Source organism: Mandrillus leucophaeus, unplaced genomic scaffold, assembly GCF_000951045.1.
Source record: "Mandrillus leucophaeus isolate KB7577 unplaced genomic scaffold, Mleu.le_1.0 Scaffold212, whole genome shotgun sequence".
NCBI lineage: Eukaryota > Metazoa > Chordata > Mammalia > Primates > Cercopithecidae > Mandrillus > Mandrillus leucophaeus.
In genome coordinates, this window is record NW_012102166.1 from 1,776,514 (window position 1) to 1,786,791 (window position 10,278).

Here is a 10,278-nt window from a genome sequence, read left to right on the forward strand (position 1 = left end):
AAAAAAAAAAAAAAAAAAAAAAAAAAAAAGAAAGAAAGTCAAAGGGAGATGAATTTGAGGAATATCATGAGATCAGCGTGAGGCTTATTGAATTTGAGCTAAAACCAAGACATTCAAGTGAACATAGGATCTGGAGGCGTCAATTTTGGAGGCAACTTCCGGCAGAGTGAAGAGCTGATTCCCTGAAAGGGGATGGGCATTGTTAGGAAAGCCACGGGGAGAAAAAAAGACCAAGGGCTGAATCTAGCAAGAGTGCTAGACCATTCACTAGCACTTTTCCACACTCTACCATAATCCCAATTCACCGGACACTCCAATACCACTATCCCATCCTGCTGCTGAGGGAACTTATAACTATTGAGTTACTCTGAGCCAGTCTTTTTTTTTTTTTTTTGAGACGGAGTTTGACTCTTATTGCCCAGGCTGGAGTGCAATGGCACGATCTCAGCTCACCACAACCTCCACCTCCCGGGTTCAAGTAATTCTCCTGCCTCAGCCTCCCTAGTAGCTGGGATTATAGGCATGTGCCACCATACGCAGCTAATTTTGTATTTTTAGCAGAGACGGGGTTTCTCCATGTTGGTCAGGCTGGTCTGGAACTCCCGACCTCAGGTGATCCGCCCGCCTCAGCCTCTCAACGTGCTGGGATTTCAGGTGTGAACCACTGTGCCCGGCCTCTGAGCCAGTCTTGACACCAAGTCAGCTTGTTCTCCCATTCAATCCTGAGAACAGACCTGTAAGGTAGATCTTCCAGACCCATCTTACGCAGGGCAAAACTGAGACCCTGAGAGATTAATCAATTCATAGCATGTGAAGTGGTCTCCCTGACTGCCATTCAGTAGCGCACCTACTATGTGCCAAGATTGGGGAAAATAATGATATTGGGCCCTACCCTGCAGAGGCCACAATCTGGACAGAGATAAGGTAGGTACATAAACAAGGATAAAGTAAGGGGAAGCCCAGCAGCGCTCCAGGAGAAGTAGAGATAAGGTCTTCTACAGTCCAAAGGGCTGAAGGCATCACAGGAAGCTTCCTGAAGGAGGTAGGCACTGATGCAAGTCAGGCCTGGAGGATCTGGGCAGATGCACTATAACGAAGACTCTTGTCCCACAGGTGCTGTGTCCCGGAATTGCAGCCGTTCGGGCAGGGGGCAAGGGCTGCTGTGGCGCTGGGTGCTGTGGAAATCGCTGCAGGGTGAGATCCAAATTAAGAAGGAATTCAGGACTGGGGGTGTGTCTCATGCCTGTAATCCCAACACTTTAGCAGGCTGAGGTGGGAGTATGGCTTGAGCCAGGACTTCTAGACTAGCCTAGGCAACAAGGCGAGACCCCTATCTCTACTAACAATACAAAACTTAGCCGGGTGTGGTGGTAAGAACCTGCAATCTTGGCTACTCAGGAGGCTGAGGCGGGAGGGCCGCTTGAGCCCAGGGGGTCAAGGCTGTAGTAAGCAGTGATTTAAAAAAAAAAGAAGAAGAAGAAGAGAAAAGATGCAGAAATTAGCCAGGCATGGTGGCAGGCACCTGTAATCCCAGCTACTCGGGAGGCTGAGGCAGGAAAATCACTTGAACCCGGGAGGCAGAGGTTGCGGTGGGCCGATATCATACCATTGTACTCCAGCCTGGGCAACAAGAGCGAAATTCTGTTTCAAAAAAAAAAAGAAAGAAAGAAAGAAAAGATACAGAAATTAGCCAGGTGTGGTGGCGGGCGCCCGTAATTCCAGCTACTTGGGAGGCTGAGGCAGGAGAATAGCTTGAACAAGGGAGGTGGAGGCTGCAGTGAGCCAAGATCACGCCACTGCACTCCAACCTGGGCAACAGAGTGAGACTCCGTCTCAAAAAAAAAAAAAAAAGAAAGAAAGAAAAGAAATTTGGACTCGGTTTCTGCACCTGTCTTAGCAGAACCGCAGCTCTCTCTATGGAATTCCTAGCTACACAAGCTCCTCTGCAGACTCCCAGGCTCCACCCCACCCCTCCCTGGCACCCACAAATCTCAGATCTCAATGATCCTGATGGGTAGGGGGGTGAGGGGGAGAGGGGGGAACTACAACCCCAGTGAACCTCGGCGGCCGCTGGCTTTCAGGTTAGCCTAACTGCAAGCCCTGGGTTTGACGGGAAATGTATTTTAAACCTGACTCAAGGCTGGGCGCAATGTCTCACACCTGTAATCTCAGCACTTTGGGAGGCCAAGGCAGGCAGATCGCCTGAGACCAGGAGTTCCAGACCAGCCTGGCCAACAGTGAAACCCCGTCTCTACTAAAATATAAAAATTAGCTGGGATGTGGTGGCAGGCGCCTGTAATCCCAGCTACTTGGGAGACTGAAAGAACAAGAATGGCTTGAACTAGGGAGGCAGAAGCTGCAGTGAACCAAGATCGCGCCACTGCACTCCAGCCTGGATGACAGATCAAGACTCTGTCTAAAATAAATAAATGAATGTAAAATAAAATAAAAATAAATTTATTTTTTGAGACGGAGTTTCGCTCTTGCTGCCCAGGCTGGAATGCAATGGCACGATCTCGGCTCCCTGCAACCTCTGCCTCCCAGGTTCAAGCGATTCTCCTGCCTTAGCCTCCAGCATGTGCCACCACGCCTGGCTAATTTTTGTATTTTGAGTAAAGACAGGGTTTCTCCATGTTTGCCAGGCTGGTCTTGAACTCTCGACCTTAGGTGATCTGCCCGCCTCAGCCTCCCAAAGTGCTGGGATTACAGGCGTGAGCCACCGCGCCCGGCATTAAAAAATACATTTTAACAACCTGACTGGAGCAGATTTCAATAATGCGTGGGGGCTGGCGCGGAGCGTCGTCACCCACAGATGAGGAGACTGGGCCTTACTTCCCCTTGCACACCACATCCAGATGCTGCGCTCGGTCTTCTCCTCGGCGTTCGGGGTGCTTGGTGCCATCTACTGCCTCTCGGTGTCTGGAGCCGGGCTCCGAAATGGACCCAGATGCTTAATGAACGGCAAGTGGGACTACCACTTCGAAGACACCGCGTAAGGTTTAGCCTGTATTCGTGTCCTGCATTCTCTGCCTCTTCCCTCCCGCCCTTCCCCCGTGGACTGGGACACCTGGGCGGGACTCGACCTTCGAGAGCACTCGCTCCACGTGGGTTACCTGGGCCTTTGCAAATCCCCTGGGACGTATTCTTGGGGCCGGGGGGTGGCGCACGCGCAAGCCGCCTTCTCCCACGTGACCTTACCCCTCCCACAGGGGCGCTTACTTGCTCAACCGCACTCTGTGGGATCGGTGCCAGGAGCCCCCTCGCGTGGTCCCCTGGAATGTGACGCTCTTCTCTCTGCTGGTGGCCGCCTCGTGCCTGGAGATAGTACTGTGTGGGATCCAGCTGGTGAACGCGACCATTGGTGTCTTCTGTGGCGATTGCAGGAAAAAACAGGTGAAATGGCGTGCGGTGGAGTTGTAGAGGGAACCTCCCTCGTCCTGGCTGCGTTCTCACCTTCTCTTTTCCGCAGGACGCCACTCACTGAGGCTCCACTGACCGCCCGGTTACACCTGCTCCCTCCTGGATGCCTGCCTGGCTCTCTTACTCCCTGGCTCTCTAGAATAAACTGCTTTGAGCTCTCTTCCCTGGCTCAGACTGTGCCTTCTGTTAGAAAGAATGTGCAAGAGGCTACAGATACACCTGGGCTTTGGGGCCCCTGCACCCCACTTGTACTTTCTTAACAAATAGATACTGAGCTATTTGGTTGCGCTGGAAATAACGATGGTAAACAAGGCTGACAAGTTTTGTTCTCTCAAAGAACTTGGCATTCCAAGGGTGGAAGATAGGCAATTTTTAAAAGAAGCAAAAAATTATTTCAATAGGCAATAAGCACTTTTTTTTAAAGACAGGGTCTTGCTGTCACTTAGGCTGGAAAGCAGTGGCACGGTCTCGGCCCACTGCATCCTCCACCTCCTGGGCTCAAGCAATCCTCCTCTCTCAGACTCCCGAGTAGCTGGGACCATAGACATATGCCACCATGCCTTGCTAATTTTTTTGTAGAGACGAAGTTTTGCAATGTTGCCCAAGCTGATCTCGAACTCCTGAGCAAAAGTAATCCTCCCACTTCAGCCTCCCAAAGTATTGGGATTACAGGCATGAGCCACCGTGTGCGGCTAATAAGCACTTTTTAAAAGCATGTTGGTAATGGGATTGATATTAACTTATGGAGAGACTCTCTTTTATGATAGGGAAAATTTGAGAAAATGAAATTTGAGCTAAGATCAGGAGGGCTTGCTAACCATCTGGATATTTGGGGGATTATAGGCAGAGAAAAGAGGAAGGACAAAGATCCTAAACAGGGATCAGTTTTGTAGGAGAAAATAATGAAAACTATGGAAAAGACACTGTAATCTCTTAAACTCTAGAAAATGGAACTGTAAAGCCATTGTAGCCTTGTCACCTCCTAATTTGGTAGAATTTTTTTTTTTTTTTTTGAGACAGGGTCTCACTTTGTCACTCAGGCTGGAGTGCAGTGGCATGATCTGGGCTCATTGCAGCCTCAACATCCTGAACTAAAGCGATCCTCCTGCCTCTGCCTCCTGAGTAGCTGGGGCTACAGGTGCACACCACCATACCCCTGCTAATTTTTGTCCTTTTTGTAGAGAGGAGGTTTTGCCATGTTGCCCAGGCTGGTCTCCAATTCCTGAGTTTAAGCAGTCCACCAGCCTCAGCCTCCCAGAGTGCTGAGATTACAGCCGTGAGCCACCACATCTGGCCATAATTTGGTAGATTTTTCTTAATCTTAGGTCACCGGTTCAGAAAGGAGACAACCTCAGCACTTAATGGAGGCAGGGTGTGCAGATACTCTCAGAAAGCCAGACTTCCTGGCCGGCACCATGTTGCAAGCCTGTAATCCCAACGCTTTGGGAGGCTGAAGCTGGTGGATCACTAGAGGTCAGGAGCTTGGGACCAGCCTGGCCAACATGGGGAAACCCTGTCTCTACTAAAAATACAAAATGAGCTGGGCGTGGTGGTGGGTACCTATAGTCCCAGCTACTCAGGAGGCTGAGGCAGAAGAATCGCTTGAACCCTGGAGATGGAAGTTGCAGTGAGCCAAGATCATACCACTGCACTCCAGCCTGAGCGACAGAGAGAGACTCCAAAAAAAAAAAAAAAAAAAGCCAGACTTCCATTACTTGTCTGAAATTTATGTGTTTAAGTGCGTTTTTCTCGAGTCCATAACTTTCAGCAATCTACCATGGACCCCTGAGACCAAACCCAAATGTATGCCTCCCCCAGTGCCAGGTTAGGAGGGGAAAAGGAGACTCAGTTCCCCATCCCTTAAACAGGCGCGACTAGCCTGGTGCCGTGGTTCACGCCTGTAATCCCAGCACTTTGGGAAGCCGAGGCGGGCGGATCATGAGGTCAGGAGATCGAGACCATCCTGGCTAACACGGTGAAATCCCGTCTCTACTAAAAATACAAAAAAAAAAAAAAAAAAATAGCCAGGCGCTGTGGCGGGCGCCTGTAGTCCCAGCTACTCCAGAGGCTGAGGCAGGAATGGCATGAACCCGGGAGGCGGAGCTTGCAGTGAGCGCAGATCGCGCCACTGCACTACAGCCTGGGCGACAGCTAAATGAAATGAAATGAAATGAAATGAAATGAAATGAAATGAAATGAAATAAACAAGCGAGACCAAAGTCAATTCGGAGAAGCTTTAATAGCAGGAAGTGAGACTAGCCTTCTGGCCCGAGAGAGCGCGGCGGCGGCGGCCCCGTTCAATTGAGGCAGCAGAATAAGCGCACGTCGTTCAGCGCAGTGTCATCGCTTAAGCCTCTAGGTCCCTGGATCTTGGTCTGCAGGCCGCACACGCCCTTGGGGCAAGGGTCACTCCAGTCTCCAAAGTCTCCCCAGCTCAGCCCAGGCCCCTGCAGTTCCTCGCCGTCCGAACAGCGGAAGCGCACGTTGTTCGCTGCTGTGTTGTCACCGAGGGTCGTGGGTGCCTCCACGCGAAGCGAGAAAGCCACTAGGTAGGCGCCGCCGCGACACCACAGCGGCTCGCTCCATTTGCCCCAGCTGCAAGGGAAAGGGAGCTGCGTTGCCTCTGCCGGCGCCCCCATTCACCAAGCCCTTGAGACTTTCCAAGCCAAGTGCTGTGTCTGACCTGGTGGGCTGGGTGCTCCCTGACAGAGGGGGAGTCTTCCATCCATCCCTTGCCCGCCCCCCGCCCCCGTCTACACTGCCCGGTAGCTCTGGAGGAGCCAGCCTGCCTGCCGCGACGGAGTTATGTAATAGAGGGTAAGGGACATACCATCACCCCAAGGGATCCTAGACCCCTGTGCCCCACCTTCCAGACTGGGACTCCACCACTTGCGTGTTGCCTAGGACGCTCCCGCGCACGCAGTGCAGCCTGATCCCATTCAGTGCAGTGTCATCGCCAAGAATGCCTTGGGGAGGCTCCACCTGGGTATGATGAGAAGAGCAAGGGCGAGTCACCGAATTATCATCCTTGGCTCGATGGTCCCACGCATCTCCACCCTCTCCAGGACCTAAGCCCGAGCCCCAACCTTGAGCGAGAACCCGCTGGCGAAGAATCCGTCAGGACACATCTCAGGCGAGGCCCAGTCGCCCCAGGGACCCCCGTTGGTCACTTCGATGACCGCCGGGTAGCCGTTCCAGCCATCTCCCTGTGCACATGTGAAAGGCGTCGCCTGCAGAAGCAGCACCAGCGGCAGCAGCTTGGCTCTCCGGCCTGGCTCCATCCTGCAGCTGTGAATCAGGCCTCCTAAGCAGATTTATATCAGTTTGGCCCCTGTGAGGGCTCCGATTGCGGAAGGGCCTCCCAGATAAGTGAAACCCAAAACTAATCCACTCCCGGAACCCTATTTCCTGCTGCCTGAGGCACAGGCTCCCAGAGCTAGGGGAGGAGGGGCAGTGAGAGAGGGTGAATTGAAATAACCATCACCTATTGAACATTTACCACAGGCTACGAATTATGGTTAGTGTTTTGCAGTGTTTTATTTAACCCTCACAACAATTTTTAGGAGATGAGAATTATCCTTCCTCTTTTGTAGAAGAGGGAACAGGCTCAAAAATGGCAAGCAACTTGCCTTAGGTTTACAGCCAAGCAAGCTGGCAAACATTCCAGCAGGGAGAGCGGAGACAGAGTGGAGACCAGGGCCAGGGATGGAAGTGACCTCCCAGGAGTCCCACCAGGGACAGGATGGGTCAAGGGCAACCCAGAGACCTCCAGGATGTGAGGGGACGTCAAAGTGAGGATAAGACAAGAATCCTTGAACTGGAGAAGCTGAGAAATTTCCTGTCAGCTTAGAAGTCTCCTCCTCCTCTGAGAGGTCTTCTGAGAGATCAGGGCCCTAACACCTTGAGAATCTGGGACACCCCTCCCCACCTTAAAAGAAGATACACACAAACAGAACTAATTTGTTTTTATTTTATTTTATTTTATTGAGTCAAAGTCTCTCTGTTGCCCAGACTGGAGTGCAGTGGCACGATCTCGGCTCACTGCAACCTCCACCTCCTGGGTTCAAGCGATTCTCCTGCCTCAGCCTCTCTAGTAGCTGGGACTACAGGCACGCACCATCATGCTGCCCCACTAATTTTTGTGTTTTTAGTAGAGACGGAGTTTCACCATGTTGGCCAGGATGGTCTTGATCTCTTGACCTCATGATCCGCCTGCCTTGGCCTCCCAAAGTGCTGGGAATTACAGGCGTGAGCCACCGTGCCCGGCCCAACAGGAATAATTCTAAGAAGTTTGGGGACAGGTGACTAAGAACCCCTAAGAAGAGATCATGCTGTTTCTTCCATTGCTTTCTGTATGTATCCTATGTCCTTTCCCGGAACGCCTTTCCCCCTGTGACCACCAGGTGGACTCCTAATTTGCAAAACAAAAAGCAAGAAAACCTAAGTATGTTTTTGGTTTGTTTGTTTGTTTGTTTTGAGACCAAGTCTCACTCTGTTGCCCAGGCTGCAGTGCAGTGATGTCACCTCGGCTCACTGCAACCTCTGCCTCCCGGGTTCAAGCGACTCTTATAGGCGCTCGCCCCCATGCCTGGCTAATTTGTATATTTTTAGCAGAGACGGGGTGTTGCCTTGTTAGCCAGGCTGACCTCAGGTGATCCGCCCAACCTTGGCCTCCCAAAGTGCTAGGATTACAGGCGTGAGCCACCGTGCCCAGCCTAAAAATGCCTGGCTAAATTTGTTAGGGGGCCACAACCCCTGATTTAAGTGCCCCTCATATACACTCCTTTATTTAGTATCTATTTATTCAGTGTCAGTTTATTCAGTATCTATTTATTTAGCAATAATATGTTTTGGCTTAAGCAATAGTCCAAGTGCTGTAAGCAAGAAAAACAAGGCCCCTGCCATCAGAGCTCACATTCCATCGCGGGAGACAGAGGATGCATTCTCCCCCAGTGGACCTTGAGCTCTGTGAAGGCATTTTTGTATTCTTGAAGCCTAGTACATGAGGAAGTACTTAACAAAGGTTGGTGCAATGAATGATTGAAGAGCCAATCTGGAGTTTTGAAAAGTAAACCTCAAAAATGCGAAAGGATAAAGCCTGATGTGTATATACGATTGCGAGAGGTCACGTATCCAGTGCGATTGTGAGAGGTCATGTATGCAGGGCAAGACAAAGTCCCCTGGGGATAAGATAGACAATTTAGAAGTAGGTGTTCCCGGGTGGGAGCGGTGACTCACGCCTGTAATCCCAGCACTTCGGGAGGCCGAGGCGGAGGGATCACAAGGTCAGGGGTTTCACACCAACCTGGCCAGTATGGTGAAACCCCGTCTCTACTAAAAATACAAAAATTAGCCGGCACTCTCCAGCCTGGGTGACACAGCGACACTTTGTCTCAAAAAAAAAAAAAAAAAAAAAAAAGAGAGACAGAGAGAAGTAGGTGTTCCCTGGATTCCAGAGGTGTGTGATGCTTGAACTTAATATTTATAGGGCAATTGTGGTCAGCTTTTCCATTTAGTGTTTTCATATACATTATCATTTAATCCACACATGAGCTTGCAAAGTACCTATTACTATCCTCAATTTACAGTGGAGAGAACTCAAGACCAGAGTGAATTAGGGCCCACACCACTGCTCAGTAGGGGAGCTGTTCTGGCCCGTGCCTCTCTTCCCAGTACTCAGAGTGCCTCTTACTACAGCTGGCCCTACGGGGAAGGGAAAGGCACTGATCTGTCACTGCTATCGAATCCCCCAAATTCCCTTCACCCGGTTCCTCGCACCCGGGGTAGCTGCCCTTTGGGGCGAAGGGCACAGGGGAAGGGGCCTTAGTAGGTTAATTATTAACCCTTTGCCCCTCAGGGCACCACGGGCTTCTCTCCCCTCCTGGAGGTGGAGGGACACTTACTGGCTAGGGGCTGGTAAGGGGGCGGTGGTCCCAGCAGCAGGCATGGGGGTGGCGGTGCGGCCCCCAGACTGCGGCACTGGTTCAGCCACTCAGTTCCTCTCACTATCTTCGCGCTGCTGCTGCTTTATCTCAGCGCTCGGAGCCTAGGTGAGCTGCCCCTTCCCTCACTTGCTCCGGGAGGAACCCCGGAGTCCAGGCCCTCAGGACTCAAGCCTCTTCCTCTAGCCCTCACCGCTCTGCTTCTCCTGTCCCCAGGCGCCCGTTCGGGCTGCGGACCCGGGGCTCAGGCCTGCGTTCCATGGGGAACCGCGCCCTTCCAGGTATGCTTGGCGCAGGGCTGGGCGCGGGAGCTCCGGGAGGGACCAGAACAGGGGGACGTGGAGCCAGGCTGAGGGTCCGGCGAAGGGCGGGTCCTCCCCCTGGTCGCCCCTCTCCCGTCGGAAGCTGAGCGCACAGCAGAAGAGCCACTAGCTACACCTTCGGAACAATTTCTTCAGGGCGGAATCTGCTCCCACCTCTTCCCATCGTGTCTACCCACCAGGTCCGGCAGGAGTCGGGACCCCTGGAGGCCCCGGAGAGGAAAGAGCCTCCGTGTCTGGCCCCTCGGGGGACGCTGGGCCGTATGATGAGGCCGTTCCACGCCAGTGTGAAACCCGAAAGGGATGTGAGGCTGTCGCCGTACCTGGCGGGATGGAGGGCACTCGTCGAGTGAGTGGCCTCCCGCCCCCCAGCCGGTCCCCGCCTCCTTGGCTGCTACATCGCCATTCTCTCAAATCATCTCGCCCGCAGGTTCCTGACTCCCCTGGTTCAGTCTTCGCCTTCGCCACTAGGGAGGCCTTCACCAAGGTGACAGCCCTGGAGGCTCGGGTGCACGACCCGGACGCGGAGCACTACTCGTCTCTGGCGGCCATGGCGCCGTGGGAGCAGCGGGCGGGACTGCTGGAGCAGCCGGGGG

At 52.6% G+C, this 10,278-nt stretch overlaps 3 protein-coding genes across 6 annotated transcripts in view; 2 read left to right on the forward strand and 1 right to left on the reverse strand.

The window, feature by feature from the left end:
* TM4SF5 (transmembrane 4 L six family member 5) overlaps window positions 1–3,580 on the forward strand; it is an 11,635-nt gene extending 8,055 nt beyond the window's left edge. The window contains exons 2-5 of the mRNA XM_011980438.1: window positions 1,114–1,194; window positions 2,856–2,992; window positions 3,210–3,393; window positions 3,470–3,580. Of these exons, the coding sequence (XP_011835828.1) occupies window positions 1,114–1,194; window positions 2,856–2,992; window positions 3,210–3,393; window positions 3,470–3,484 (417 nt within the window). The 3' untranslated portion in view covers window positions 3,485–3,580. The remainder of the gene's footprint in view (window positions 1–1,113; window positions 1,195–2,855; window positions 2,993–3,209; window positions 3,394–3,469) is intronic.
* A 2,060-nt stretch (window positions 3,581–5,640) lies between these two features.
* Window positions 5,641–6,881, reverse strand: VMO1 (vitelline membrane outer layer 1 homolog (chicken)). 4 transcript variants are annotated; one of them, XM_011980435.1, is made up of 3 exons: window positions 6,507–6,881; window positions 6,307–6,402; window positions 5,641–6,015 (listed from the first exon to the last, which is right to left on the reverse strand). In XM_011980435.1, the coding sequence occupies exons 1-3, from the start codon at window positions 6,699–6,701 to the stop codon at window positions 5,923–5,925; spliced, it is 384 nt and encodes a 127-aa protein (XP_011835825.1). In that variant the 5' UTR covers window positions 6,702–6,881; the 3' UTR covers window positions 5,641–5,922. The 4 variants fall into 4 exon arrangements, with proteins under 4 accessions (XP_011835825.1, XP_011835824.1, XP_011835826.1 ...); XM_011980434.1 differs by having other exon boundaries at window positions 6,287–6,402; XM_011980436.1 differs by having other exon boundaries at window positions 6,251–6,402.
* Window positions 6,882–9,315: 2,434 nt separating this feature from the next.
* The window catches only part of GLTPD2 (glycolipid transfer protein domain containing 2), a 2,025-nt gene continuing 1,062 nt past the window's right edge, over window positions 9,316–10,278 (forward strand). The window contains 6 exon segments of the mRNA XM_011980463.1: window positions 9,316–9,387; window positions 9,390–9,470; window positions 9,579–9,643; window positions 9,865–10,031; window positions 10,113–10,123; window positions 10,126–10,277. Coding sequence (XP_011835853.1) covers window positions 9,366–9,387; window positions 9,390–9,470; window positions 9,579–9,643; window positions 9,865–10,031; window positions 10,113–10,123; window positions 10,126–10,277 — 498 coding nt within the window. The 5' untranslated portion in view covers window positions 9,316–9,365.